At 41.0% G+C, this 15,292-nt stretch overlaps 3 protein-coding genes across 3 annotated transcripts; all 3 read right to left on the bottom strand.

Moving 5' to 3' along the window:
* Nucleotides 1-3,839: 3,839 nt before the first annotated feature.
* Nucleotides 3,840-4,169, bottom strand: EAF02_006808 (uncharacterized protein; the record flags this gene model as incomplete). The annotated part of the gene is made up of 1 exon (XM_038902856.1): nt 3,840-4,169. One exon carries the CDS (start codon nt 4,167-4,169, stop codon nt 3,840-3,842), a length of 330 nt encoding a protein of 109 aa, XP_038757177.1.
* Nucleotides 4,170-4,697: 528 nt separating this feature from the next.
* Nucleotides 4,698-4,931, bottom strand: EAF02_006809 (uncharacterized protein; the record flags this gene model as incomplete). The annotated part of the gene is made up of 1 exon (XM_038902857.1): nt 4,698-4,931. The coding sequence occupies one exon, from the start codon at nt 4,929-4,931 to the stop codon at nt 4,698-4,700; it is 234 nt and encodes a 77-aa protein (XP_038757178.1).
* Nucleotides 4,932-9,519: 4,588 nt separating this feature from the next.
* EAF02_006810 (uncharacterized protein) lies at nt 9,520-10,434 on the bottom strand (the record flags this gene model as incomplete). The annotated part of the gene is made up of 1 exon (XM_038902858.1): nt 9,520-10,434. The coding sequence occupies one exon, from the start codon at nt 10,432-10,434 to the stop codon at nt 9,520-9,522; it is 915 nt and encodes a 304-aa protein (XP_038757179.1).
* Between the last annotated feature and the right edge of the window lie 4,858 nt (nt 10,435-15,292).

The following is a 15,292-nucleotide window of genomic DNA, read 5'->3' on the forward strand; positions in this document are numbered from 1 at the left end:
ATAATAATAATGAATAATATAAGAATACCAATAACAACGGGAATGGGTTAAAAGAACGGGTGGGTGGGTATGAGTAGTAGCCAAGGAAGAACGCTGGTGGAATGAGTGGATGGTCCGCTCTCTCTGTGTCGTGTCTTGACTCTTTCTCCCCTCCCCCTTTCGCTCTAACTTGCTTTTGGTAATGTTTTCAAGGATTATAATCGCGCTCGCTGCTTTGGCTTTTTGCTTTATCCTCGCTTTGCTCTGGTGCTAAGTTGCTTACGGGGGAGTGTGGTAAGAAATGGTCAAGGGGTGGGTGATTGGGATGGGTTGTGCTTGGGTTTGTGCTCAAAAAAGACGTCTTCTCCAGTCTTTTTCACTTGCTCTTTTAAAGGTTACAACCTCCGGAACTTGAGTAGCTGCTTGTTCTAGTGGGTAAAAAGTATGACCCCGGGTTGAATGAGTGGAAATCCCTAGGTACGGTGCGGTGCTATCGTGTAGTTCGTGCCTCATGCGTCGAATAATGACGAGAGGATCTGTACAAAGTGCCGTTGGGTTCGATGATCCAGCTTCAAACTCGAGGGGGAGAGAAGGAATGCTAGACAACCTTTTTGCTTCTTCGTGTGCTCGCCCGTTACTGCTGAGAAGTCGTAATGTTCGTAAAAGTCGTTGAATAAGCAGTTATTGCACAGGGATTATTGCTAATAGGTCTGAGAGTGCTTACTAGGTGGTTAGCTTGTGGAAGGTTCGAGGCATCAGATTGGCTGTTATCGTGATCTGAAGCAAGCGTCCAGGGGGAAGAAGTAGTTGAAGGTTATCAAGGTCGTATGGGTTATGTGTGCGGCATGCGATATGCGATATGCAGGTGAGTGAGCGCAAGAGTGATTACCTAGGGAGGTATTGAAGAACGAAGGATGGAATGCTGTAGGTAGTAGGTAGTAGCACAGAATCCTGAGGATGACGCTAATAAAGAATCTCGGAGATGGAGGAGAACGTGAATGTGTGTGCGTTGTAGATGGCTTTCAGTCCTTTCATCGGTGTGTGTTCGTGTGTATGCTCGTCGGTGTGCACTGTGCGTACAACAATCATACCTAGTAGGTCCTGGCCTGGGTGGAGGTATATACCTCGTATGTACTGTATAATTTCCCGATATTCCTTCTTCTGGCTTCCTCTACTTGGGAGGGGGGTCGGTAATAGGATTCCGTGAACTTTTGATCTCTTACTATCGAGAAATGGCAGGTGGATGGATTTGTATGGGAAAGTGGATGACAAATGGAAATCATTCTCCTTCTAGAGCACAGAAAGAGCTGCCCTGTTGAAATGATTTTAAGTTTTTTTTTTTTTACTACGGAGTATGAGTGAGACATGAGATACTGATACTGTAACCGAAGGAGAAAGTGGTCCTCAAGAGATGTCTTCGATTTAGAATTAAATCAGTCATATTATTGAGATTCATTGAAAGAGAGGTTCAACTGTTGAATTACGTTGATATTGTCCTGGAAAACCCGGTACACACTGCGGAGGCATGATTTCCGAATCGATAGATCATATCCAAAATGACAAAGCATCAACAAGTACCTACTTTGAGACCTAGGTACGCACGCAGGACGATACAAAATGCATTTGCATGAATGACTCAAGAAAGTGACCGCTAGGACATCATTCATTCTGAATTCTGATATCGAGCAATAATATTAAAACGGCGTTGAGAGAGCAAATATTAATAGAAATCCCTAGGTGTTCAATGAGACTAGGTCCGTCTAGAGACTGCTACTGGCTATTGATAATTTGATATACAGTCTCGTACAGTGTCTCGCGGGTGACACGAAAAGTAGCACACACAATATAATTAGAATATAAACTCCATTCAACTCACTCTTTTCAAAAATTAATAATAAAACAAATTAACTATAAAATATCAATAAATAATAATATATTAACTAATTATATTATATAAAAAAATCTCGATTAAAAGATATTATAGATTAAAAGTGACTTATTTTTTAAAAATTATAAGATTATATATCTATTTTAAAAATTAAAACAAATTTTTAGATAATAATATTAAAGCTTGAAATATATTTAAATATCGAATATTATTTTGAAAATGTTAACATCTTAATATCATTTGAAATAATTTATTAATATAATTATGAAGTTGTTGAATTTATTAATAATATTAGATTTTGATAAGGATTTCTTATCAAAATTCTTTCAAATTATCAATTTTCTAATATACACTAATTACATAATACAAAGTTATAATAGATAAATCTTATATATATTATAAATTACTTTTTAATTTTTCAAATAAAGTTTTTTTAAGTATTTTAAATTAAGAATTAAATTAATTGTAATTAGTTGAAGTTTCTAAATATTTTAAATTCTAAATACAAATTATATTTAAATTCAAAATAAGTCTAATATTTAATAGATTATAACTTTTGCTATAATAATCTCAAGATAATAAAAATTATATTATAGAAAGCTTATATTCGAAATATTTTGTAATATTTATTTTAAGATTTTATATTGATATATCATGAAGCTAGCTAGGGGCTAAACATATAGTCTAAAATCCCACCAAAATTTTGATGGGGAATATATTGTGTGTGCCACTTTCGTGTCACCCGCGAGAGTGTATAGAGTAGCTGACAGATAATAAAGCATGACTTGTGCTGCTGATTCAACCAATTAATTCTTCCATCTAAATTTACATCCTTTCGTGCAACTCTCTACCCGCCCATTGTATACTTGTATCTGTGAAGCCTGAGAAAGAGAAATAATAACGGAATGATTGATTTTCCTTTCCAAAATCCATGAGGTTCTATCAATGAAATCTGGGCTTATTATCCCTTATTATCATTCCCAAAAGCCTCCCTCTCTCCCTCTCCCTCTCACTCATCTGTCTAATTTTCATAAAATAAGGCAAATGTGAAAAGTCTCCTCGGTGGCTTGATTGGAGCCCTGTCAAGAATCAATGGTACCTAGGTATGCTATCACCTCAGGCCTCGTGTTTGAGAAGGTATTCCGATCAAGGGTAGAGACTGCACGCGGCACAATCTGCTCCTGGCGCTTGTTTCTAGTTTTCTGCTCCCTTTTTCCTCCATTGAGTGGCTTTCTCTCCTGATATGTGATCTCACGTATCCATGGACTGAGTATGTATACAACCTACCGGTCCATTTTCTTTCATGTCATTGCCGATTTATCCAAGATGTAGTATTGAGGTGGGAATGTCAAGGAGGCGAAGCATAACCGAATGTGCTGTAAGCGTAACCCCAATAATGAATTGGTGACGATGGAGGTGTACAACTCCTAGGAATCTCTATGTAACTGTGCCGTTTTCAAGGTGGTGGCTTTGTTTCTCGTGCATCATCTGAGGAAGGCAGGAAATTTGTGTTTCAAGGTTGTCTCCCACAACCATATTCACCAGGATTTTGGGGTGGGCCTACAAGCAATCCAGATCAAAGCTCACTCTAGAACTTTAGATCAAGGTTAAGCAAAATCGATTATTATTTGAAAAACTGGGTACAATAGTTCAAAGCATTAAGTTCATGGAATACGAAACATATATCTCTGGAGTTTCTCCACATCACTTGCGACCTGCCTTTTCGATAAGAAAATGCTTCTTCCTTTCTTGCTTCTCCTTCATCCCTTGCTAGGCTCACATAATTTATGCTGTTTCTTGAATCTTATGCCACCACTTGCATCGGCTTCATATACCTCATTAGATATGTAATCTCCGCGTAACCTTGCCATCTGCATATTTGGACCATGCTTCTTGCATCGGGAGTAAAAATTGTGGTTCCTCCCTATGCAAATTACTTTCTCGGTCGAACCTCACAGAAAGGAATGCTCTTTCATTGATATGATGATCTAATAGTCGTTGGCCCATTAGTTAATGGAGCACCGAGGTCGTATCGGCATGGGAGAGCGGAATAATATTCGAACTGGGAACGAGATTTAGAATTGAATTTCCAGAGAGACATCACAAAATGAGCTAGTGCGACCGCTTGGGGACTCGGAACTTGCAATTGAGGAAGCTGAAGACAGCGTGTTTCTATATTTGATCTTGAATAAGAACTGGGAAGACCATGTTTGGCATAAATCACCTTTCTGCGTGGGGAGGAAGTAGATCCTGAGGGGCGTTGTTGACGGAAGTGCTGTTCAATAGATGCGGCGAAAAACATTCGTTATGACATTTTAATATCTAAGCACAGATGATCTAGTCAGTGCAGTACATTGGTACATTGGAAGACCTAAGAAGAAGATTCATGCGTTAAGTTGACAGAGAGGCAAATCTCTTGGCTGGAAGAAAATTGAGGAGGGAGTGATTAGATTCTTAACTATCTTGCAATCTGACTAGATCCGATCTAAGGCTTTCCTCTCATCATAAGGGTCAGAAGAAGTACCGGAGCATCGTACTTCTAATCATCTCATCCGCAATCCGAATGGACGAGCGTGGAGATAGACAGCTTCGAGAACGAAAAGTAAATGCCTCTGCGTGGATAGCACGCGATCTGAGCGTCAAACTCGTTGGATGATCGTTGCTATGACGGCAAACTTACTCAGTGTGCAGACCCGTGAATTTCTAGGATCGAAGCTTTTGACAGACTACAATTGACGAATACCATCCATGTGGTTGAGACCAACGATGCGACCTCCGCTTCAAAAACGACGGATTATTCAACCCGCGAGTCACGAAAATGCTTGGTATGTCATCCCGCGCCCGTCGTATCCATAGGGGGGTAAATATGATATTGTGAAACGACGCTGAGGAGACCTCGGTTGGCCTCAAAATTGCAGGTACTGTTTTTCGTAATGACTCCTTGCAGCCGTTGAGAGGTTTGTGAATGACTGCCAATCTTTCTATTCTTGTAGTCTTCGAACTTGGAAATATCCTTTCGTAGCCCTGCTTCAGATCTATCGGACGGTGATGGTACGGTTGACATGTTCATCACAAAGCTCTATGAATTCATGCGACACCATACGAATACATTGAATTGAGATTGCCGGCTTTCGCATCGTTTTTGATGTTCCTATTTTCAACAGCACTTGGGTCGAATTGGGAGTCGGTGGGCCGACTTGAGCGACCGATATTTCTCATCCATCTCCAGTGGCGTGGCCTCCCATATTTCCGATTATATTGAAAATATCCAATCGTAGCCTTCACTGACTGATGTTGGTTTTCTCGTTCATCATTAGCTAGATCTTCCCATGTCATAACTCCCCGCCATCAATGCATAACCTTATAGCAGCGCGCGCTTTGAACTAGACCCCCTCTAATGCTTCCAATGAATCCGCACATATCAAATGCAAGCCATCATTGAAGCACCTACAAAATGACACACAGGATGTACCTTGTCATATCTACTACCTACAGTATGGCGCCGTACCTCAAGGGTCAAAATGTAATGAGGTAAACATCGCAAATCTGAAACTCACCTGATCAAAATTCCATTACAACCGTATGGAATGGAAGCACCTCGCCATCGAAAATGGAAGGTTTTCACAGGTTCTCGGGAGAATTTCTTGATTCAATTTCTACGTCTACTTTCAAGGAATGTGGATTCTTTCGAACCAGACAACTTACAAGATCAAGCCTAATTGGAGGTGCCTGTTTGATCATCAACTTGAAACTCGATTACACAAAATATATCTGAATTATAGCAAGGTATTGCCTGTTATGACAATCACGGAACCACAGATCCAACCTCTTCGTTCAAGGGAAACCCTTTTTTTCGTGATGGCTTCTTCAATTTGAATCATGGATGAAGGGGAACCCGGTGAATAAGCGATCAAACCAACATGATGATTGATCATTGGACAATCACGGGTATCGCCCATTTTTTTCTTGAGGATTTCTTCCTGGATACAAAAGTTTATTTCGCGGCGTGATAACAATACTCCGTAGACTCCAAATACGGGCCGCATAGATAGCCATGATCTTCACTCCGTTTGTATTGTTTTTATACTTACTTTACAAAGGTCATCACTAAATCGTGTCAAGCATCTCTTACCAATGCTTTTCCACGATTCGCAACAAAATCCCCGATGTCCTAAAATTCCAAGAAAGAATTTTAAAGTACTAGGTAGGCAAGTAGGTAGGCATTGGACCATAGAAGGCAGGTACGCGCGAAGTATTCTTACCCTTAGACTTCTTCCAGCCACTCGAGTATCTTCAACAATTAAACTCGGCGTTTACATACATACGATATATATGTACCACCATGGTATCAAACCAATCCCACAATATTTCATATTTCCCGTGCTACAACATCTCACAGGACTCCACTATACGATGCGATGCAGTGATCCCGAAAATAGACTACTCGGTAGATGCATACAATCCCACCTTCGTAAGATCTTACCTCAGTCCAAGTTCCAAGCTTCCAAGATGATGTTCAAGATGATGGATGTACTGATAGTTGTTTCTTTCGTAAAAGGACGTACACACTCACACGTACTGGACTAGTTCGGTAATATCAAGAAGGATTCAATCGAAGTGCGACGATAATCAACTAATCTCTCAGGCTTTGACATTTCAGCATTTGACTATCAGGTCGCTCCAGCTATTCGATATTTCAGTATGGAGTCTATCTCATATGCAATCTTACATCGTATGGTGCATTCAACTGCTGCAGAAAAGTCAATGCCGAGCGCTTGCTGAATGGGACCTGCCCGCAGTCATAAATTAAGAAGATGGCTGACTGCATTTTCCCAAATATGTGATCTTTAAACGATTGGCTCACAATCTTTCTCCATCATCTCTTTAAGAATCTGATACATCACTAATTGGCTAGCTCTTTCTCCCCCAAAATGCAATGTGAATGAATATTGGTCTAAACAGGGTTAAATTAATGCAGGTATGCATGAAACATCGAAGCTTGAGCTCTTCAGAATTCTCATTGGAGAGAATGGCACGGCTGTCTCATCTTTTCTTTCCATTCTATGGAAATTGATCGCCCATCCCGTCGCGTTGCCGCTTCTATGTACACGGAGTGCATCTACATCCCTTCATTTGTTTAGATCTAGATTCACCGAGCACCAATCCCAAGATACCCAACTAATTGAATCTTTCACGGATCGATGTGTAAAAGCGTTAACGCCATTCAAATTTAGCACCAAGATCGGTATTGAAGCCACTCTTACTACCGGTCGGTCTTCGCTGTCATTTTACCCCGGCTATCAGATACCAATGTTGTGCTGCCCTCGTGACTACAGTAGCGCTTCTGCAGACCACCAAAGCGACCTTCCTTCTATAATTATCCGCAAATCTTCTTCAGCTGTATTCGCTGGACTGGTAACTCGATGTCGGCGTCTAAATTATAACTGTTGTACTCCAATGAGTTACTTCTGGATCTGTATCTTCAGATTCGATGGAAATATAGAATTGCCATAGACCACAACACATGCCGGATGGCATCTCTGCCCAAATGCTGATGAAACACTGACATCGGAGACTACTGAGATACTCAAAATAGCTCCATTCTTTTGACTAGCATGAGCCTTGAGGTAATGCTGATCTGACAGACCATCTGTGCGGAATTACACTTTTCTTTCTTGCTTTACCTTCTCTACTCAATGAAGCTACTTCAATCCGACAATGTCTTGCTTACTATGCAGGGTCCTCAGAGAGCATACTTCAGAGCTTGAAACGCCGGTGTCCACGGGTGGATCTTAAAGGAAGTTCCCTTTGACCATTTTCTTCTAGACTGTATCAGATTATTCTATAGCAAGTAACTATTAGCAAGTCGTTCCGCATCTCCTTTTGGTAAACTATGCATCTACCATGATTGTTTATGTCAGTGTGTAGTGCCATTGTCAGTGTCAGTGGGAGTATATCTGCGCACGCCTTAAGATCGAAACAAAGGAAGGTTAGCTACCTAGTGTGGCTCACTGGCTTTTCGCAATTTGCAAAAAGTTGGCTTCGCTACCACATTTTACTAGTATCTGCAGTGTTGTCTTTATAAAATTGCCCTATGAGATGGGTAAGTCAAAGCAGTGTACTTGCAAAGCTCTCAGACATTCTGTACATCAACATCTTAAATCACATCCTGCACGGATTGAATTGTGGCTTCAAAGAGACTGCATAAATGATTTCGCAGCTTCACTGTACGAAATATCGGCAGTTATTTTCCCCTTCGTACCTCGCCGCAAAGCTACAGTATATCGGTATTCTCTCCCTTTGTACGTTCGTATGTGAATGTCTCGTCTTACCCGAAACATCCACTCGACACGAGAAGGATTTCGCTTGAAGTTTGATTCGTGCTAGGATCTCACTTTGCGCCCCATCTCGTAGCATCTGGAAATGCTTACTTAACAACTGATGAGATGAGATAAGTGGTTGAATAATGAAGCAAAAATTCTTTTGTTGCATATCGCGAAACGTAGGATCTGAGATCTGATTTCTTGTCAAGCTTATTCCATCCATTTTTTTTTCGCAATAAAGGAAGGGATGAATGTGGAGGAGCGGCTCGTGTACATTGTAGATGGAAGGATGAGTCAATGTGCACCGTGCAATCCTTTGTTGATTACATACCATGTGGAAGGAGGTGTTGAAGGGCAGTTGAGGGATTGAAGTTGGCGTGGAGGTGGCAGTGAGAACGGGTCAAACATACCTCTGTGCAAAATGATGGATTTTCCCACGTTTGATGTTCAACGGGATTGCAGTTTGGGGTTCAGATGGGATTCTGAAAGGCGGTCATTATTTTTGGGGTGGAAGAAAGTTCTTCGTGGATTCGATGGTTCATCGTGTTGTCATGAATAATTGACCTTTCTGCGCCGCAATATACTACGGTGATAGAGATACTGCGGAAGGATTTAGCTGTACATCTTCATGTCTGTTTCGCGTTTCGTTTCGAGGTATGTTAGTATTGAAATATACGGTACTGGTACACACATTGGTGTAGGAACCCATGGGGTATTGCTCTCTTGTATTGCGATCCTATGCTGGGTAGTAGCATCAAATCAACAATCATGTATGAATCTATAGCATCAATTGACCTTCGTATCCTCTTCTGAAAAGTTGTTTTATATCACAAGCGCATAAATTGCTCACATCACACGCATACTAGAACCATCGCAAGCATCTTTCGAATCCTACTTCTTAATGTGACATCTTCCATATTTGAACTCCACGTATTCACCAGCACTGAATGGTGTAAGAATCCGATGTTGCGCATGTGAGGAACGCAAAGATATCACAAAATGCACACTGTGATATGAATGTCAAATCTTCCTCACAGAAAGTAGCGATGTCGATATTGGAAAGTCGAAATCAGGATATGCATATTTCTCCCCGGGCCTCTAGCTTCCATGAGCGAGTTGGGTAGAATCTCCAGGATAATTTAAAAGCAGCTACGATTTCAACCTGTAATTTTCCTAAGATAACAGTTCCGTGTTTATTCAGTGTCTTGATTGACTTTTGGGGAATTAGGTGAACAATCCTTGAATTTCAATACTTAGATTATGAAATATACCAACATCTCAAAACCCTGTGATAATGTGCTATTACTATGGTCTACCTCCTCGCAATGTCTAAAGCTCAGAGTTTTCTCCAGCCTCTTGCTCGCCGTCTAGCTCAACCTCTTGCTCGTTGTTCAACTCGGCGTCTTGCACATCCCTTGTTTTCTGTTTCTTCTTCGGACTCTTCATGCGATCCTTCAATGCCACCTCACCCATACCAGAGTGTTCAACTTGCGCTGTTCCTCCGCTACTAGATCTGCTCGATTCGCCAGGTGATCGACGTCCGCGTTTCTTGGATTTGGGAATTTGTGTGATGTTGGCTTGGTTTTGATTGTCGGTTTTTGCTCTGTTCGCATCTTCGTCGCCAACTTGTTCCTCGTTAGTCTCTTCTTGTCCGCTTCCATTATTGCTGTTCTTTTTGTCACTCTCATCTGTTGCGAGACTTCCGTCCTCCTCATAGGATTGATCACTTCCGCTGTTAATTCCTCCCGATCCCTCGGCACTTCTCCCCAGTGTTCCCTCTCCCGTTCCCCCCTCGGCAATTTTTTCTTGACCGTCCCCATCCCCTTCATCAACCTCGCTCTCATCAACATAGTCGGGAATATCAATCGTATTAGGAATCCAAGCTTTTCTCTTGTTCGGCCGGTTCGAATTCCTAATCTCAATTTGCTTCATCTTCGTGCCTCTCCCTCTTATCGTACATGTTTCCATAATATGCTTGAAATTAATCTGCTGCGGAGTTGCACTGATGAATTTCCCCTCGTCCCATATCCTTTTGTAAAATTTCACAACCCATTTCCTTGACGATGTAAACTTTTTCCGGCTTGGTGTTACGGGGATAAACCGGTGGAATGTACTGTCTTCGATACATTTGGCCACAATCTCGGTCTCGAATTTGAGAACTGGGTCGGCTTGTAGGAACCAATTCATGAGTTTGACTTTCTCTTCAGAAGTCAGCTCGCTAGCTGGTTTTACCCTTTCTGCCATGCTGGTTGGAGGTGTTGTAGACCCATGATCTGTTGCGGGAAGAAGCCCCTGAAATATTATCTCTGATATCTCAAAGTGTTACAAAGTTAGAGAAAGTCTAGACAGTGACTTCTTCATGGTTCTAGTAGCCAGGAGATCAGCTTCGTTTGAATGTTGCATATATGTCTTCTTTCTCTCCCAACCAACAATCCCCTTGATTCTAGGCTTCATTCTCGAAACCAATGGTCAAAGACCACTCCAAAAGAACCGTGTTTATAAATATTTTGAGTACATCTTGGAAGAGCACAATTGTCTCGAGATGCTACGCAAAGACATATTTACTTAACCCCCTCCCACTTACCCCCCTCCCTTCCCTTCCTGACCTTAAAGACCACCTCATGGCTTACAAATCGACTAGAAAGATGTATACAAGAGGCCATTTCAACGCGTTTGAGAGGTTATATATGGATGAATTAAGAGGAATCAAGGCCATTGATGGGTACATTGTGGCATGATTGCAAGATTAAGCATTTTTATGAGATGTGTTGCTTTGAAAGGGAGGCTGAGTCTGTCTAGAAGAGGGGGGGGGGGGGGGATACCAATGAAATTGGCGGAATCTAGTGGTAGCGGTAGTAGTGTTACTCTTTGCTCGAGATATATGTAGATAAGCTTATTGCATGCTTCGATGGGAAACATGTTTGAGGTATATATGAAATTTCAAAGAAAGTAGTTGTTTGTATATAGGGGGACAAAAAATCGACTTGGAACACTGTTTTTGGCGAGATGATATCCCTGACTTTAGAGGAAGGCCGCAAGGCAAATTGAGGTCGCTGGAGCTAATTTGTGAGATTTGAAGATCTGAACTATGAGAGCGAGGAGACTAGAAATAATTGAGGAGTTTGCCGGCTATCTGACTAAGGGCTGAGGGTAGCAATATGAAGACATTTATAGTGATTTATTTGTAACGAATTGTATCCCAATTTGCTTAAAAAACCTATACTCGACAGAGAAATTTTGATGAGTCTCAAACCGAGAAATGGGCAAAGTGAGCATACTCATACACACACGTGTGTGAGATTCATTCCATCGGGCGCGATTGAGTTTGATAGATGTTTGATCCGCGGGTCTTGATGGCATCTGCCATCAATTTCATGATCTTCAAGTAATGAAAATAGACAGTATTTGGTAATAATTATCCTCTGTCCTCATCACTCATCACTCATCACAGAGATTTGTCGTATGACAATATAACATGTTTGGCGTAGTTTTAGTGAATCTGATATTGAAGTGGCTAGCTCAGTCATGTGACTAGCCGAGCGCCGACAAGTGTACACCTCAATGATTGTTAAAACCGATTTTCATCTGTATTGAACCACCAAAACTTCTCACATCACAAACCGAAGCAAATGATAAAACCCTACGTATTATCTCAAATCGATTCCAGCAATCGATACTCGACGCCTTAATCCATATCCAAAATGAATACTCAAGATCTCCGTTTAAGCTCAACAATAAACAATTTTTCAGACACAGATCCTTGGAAGTTGAAAGGAATGTATGTATTTTAATGTACGATTTACTCCTTCCTTGGCGGGGTGCTCACACCACTCTATCACTTCCATCATAAAAGCAGCGGTTTGTGGAGTCTCGTGAGAATATAAAGGTTCTAATCATGCAAGTATCTGCCGGTCATCAGCTAGTTTTAAGCGGCTATTGAGAAGCTCCAAATGAATATGCAGATGCAGTGTCATTGTGGAGTTTGGCTTGACTCGACAGCAACGTCATCTGCACGGATTGCTTATTTTGAGTTGCCGGTGGGAACAGTGGATATCTGGCGGAAAAGTTTCTTTCCCAGAAAAAGATGTTGCTTTGATGTGAGATCCATTTGTTTGCGTGTGATATCTCAGCGGCAAGACATTGCTCGGAAGCACACTTCGATTTTATACCCATGCGTATCGTATCGTACATGCTCCACAGTTCTCGTTTTCCAACAGAAAGTATACACTGTGTAACATAAAGTTATCGAATTTTGGTATCAAAGGATCAAGCACAATCCTCTATCACATCAAAAATGAACGGGAGTGTAGATGCACATCAGCAGTCCAACAGTCAGACACTTTTACCCAAACCATTGCGTCGTTATGTATCAATCCTGCCTTCGTTATTATCCGATCTTTGATCACATTACACATTACATCTCTACTCTACTCTACCCCTTCACGTGAAATATGATCAATTGCAAGCAAGCTCATAACATGGCTGGCACCTTCCTCCCACGCATCGGACGATACCTTTTTAGGAAGGCACAGGCCACCATTCGAACAGTTCCTTCTTCATCCCACCATTAGCTCCAACAATCTGATCGCTCTCGCATATGAACCACGTTAGTTGGGTCATAAATGTGATTACTCACTGAGGCTTCTTACCACTTCGGGTCATGCATGTGATGGGTAGGATCACACAGGTCATGGAGAATATGTAAAAGATACCGAATAAGGAAATATACGTTAGTTTTGAAGGTATCTAGACTCGAGTGGGAGTGATAAGGTGCTTTTGTTGCACGTCGGAATTTTATGTCAATTATGCCATGATGGAAGAGTGGCTTTTGGGAAATCTTGGTTGGAGATATGCACGTTTGGTGGACCCAGAAAGAGGATGAGTTTTTATGAATCTTTGTGCTAGTGTTCCATCATCTCAAGTCGAGGTAGATGAAGACCCGAAGTATATAATACAGCGCTTGAGATCAACATCCCCTTTCCAAATTATCGGGAGGACTAGGTCTTGTCAAAAGCTGGCCCTTAGATGAGTTTGTGCGATAAACAGTAGATATAGTGTCACATCACCAATGGGTGTAGCTGGTTTAGTCACTGCCAGTCTCAGTTGGCATGATTGTTTTACCGGGTTATCGTTGCTAACATTTTGGTATACGCCTCCGGTCTATATGTCTAATCTTTAGTGGTATATTCAACTTTCTAATATTGCATTCACCAACTTCTCATGACATCGTCTTAACATCTTCAGCCCGATCATGCCAGTCGATTCATCAAACATTTCGAGAACCGCCCTAGGTTTAGAGTTACATGAGACCTCTTCATCTCGTCACAGACAAAAGATAAATAGAAGCTACATTGATGATTCACTCTGTTAGCTCCATGTTCATTGGTCTTGGTGATAGGTGTTATGTATGGTCAAAGTGATACCATTTCATTCGTATCTCCATCCCATCCAAATCCTGCGTGCAGTTCCCTGACAGAATTATAAAGACCAAGCTTCCTTACTGTCTATCGCCTCTCCTAAGTTCTTAGTATCTTTAACCATACAACTGCTACAAACCCGAGTAGATGAGACAAGTCTGGTATACACTTGGAAGATCTCCCAGTTCAGCCGATACTTGGTGTTTTAAAACCATCCCATCATTACTCTTCGTTTACTGCCGACTGGCCACAACTGTTACTGTTGACATTATCATTATTTGTTCAAGCATAGTCCCAGTCCATCTTCCTCATTCCAAGTCATTACCCACAAGTCATCTGAAGCTAACCCCAAGTTCACAATTCCGATCTTGTCCCAGTCCATAGGAGAAATACTTTGGCTACGTAGTATTCTACCACGAAGACCTTCTCGCTGCGTCGACAATATCTCTATACTCCCAATGAACATTGTCCCGGAAAGAAGTCGATCCTTAATCAGACTCAGAGTAGAATCACATTTCCAGTGTTGAGTTTTATGAGCAATTATTACAATAACTCCATTCCCTTCCCATTACATCTTTCCGGTGTGAATATACATGTAAATATCATGCACTACATCAGAACTTTGAAATATACCAGGCCTCTACCTCTGCGATTCATCAGTGATGAATCATTCATATTGATAGCCAATGGAAAGTAGACTCATCATTTACTTTTCGGATGTTTGTTCAAACATACCCGTCATCATCTATCCATCATTGTTCTTTCCAAAAATTACAGCACCTTCTCCAAAAGTGTCGATTTTAATGAGGTTCTTACACTACAGCAACTCATTTTCACTGTCGATTTTACACTTTCGTGGATACTTCTACTGCTCGTTTCATATACGCAAATTCGCTGTTAGAGTCTTTGCAGTTTGGGATATCTAAATAGCTTTGATTGCTTGTTTAGTTTTCTAGGGATTTTTGTTGGAAAGTTGTAGATTCGGTCTTGGTGTAATATGTATTGTGAAGGACTAAGTTATAGTATCAGCATTGGGGAGTACTAAGATGGGTATGGGCATATGAACGATTTTTATGTCTTTTTGGACTCTGTGATCGATGGGTAGATAGATGTCCATGTAATAATAGCGAGTTCAAGGAAGTGATATTCCCCTGGTTGTGAGTCTGACTCGGGGTGGATAATTGTACGTAGGTAGTTATTCAAAACGAGAATTTCCCTTTTTTTTCTCGGGGGGAGATCATGTATATATCTTCTCGACATAAGAAATATCAAGGATAAAAAAACACTAAAGTTGTATCAAAGAGAGGCAGTCAAGAATAGTTGAAGAGGCATATATATCATTCCCCGTGTTCGAATCACTATCATCTAAACTCCGTATTCAGGAGTATCTCGAATAGACTATGCATTTTCGGGATCATCATACGATCTCCTATGTGCAAAAGTGATGGGGTGTAGATATACATTTTGCTCTCGCAACATCTAGGTGATGATTGAGATTACTTAGGTATTATAAATCATATACACCTCGGTACCTTGAATAAAAAGTTAAAACTCTATCTTATTCATCTAAACCCCCTCTCCACTCTCGTAAAATATACGCAGGATTCTCGCTTCATATCAATCCGTCTATCTTCTATACCCAGTTGATAAATATAACTCTTGAATTCCTCTCCAGATATCAAACT

Source organism: Botrytis sinoallii (genome assembly GCF_014898435.1).
Source record: "Botrytis sinoallii strain Bc 23 chromosome Unknown BSIN_011, whole genome shotgun sequence".
Taxonomy (NCBI): domain Eukaryota; kingdom Fungi; phylum Ascomycota; class Leotiomycetes; order Helotiales; family Sclerotiniaceae; genus Botrytis; species Botrytis sinoallii.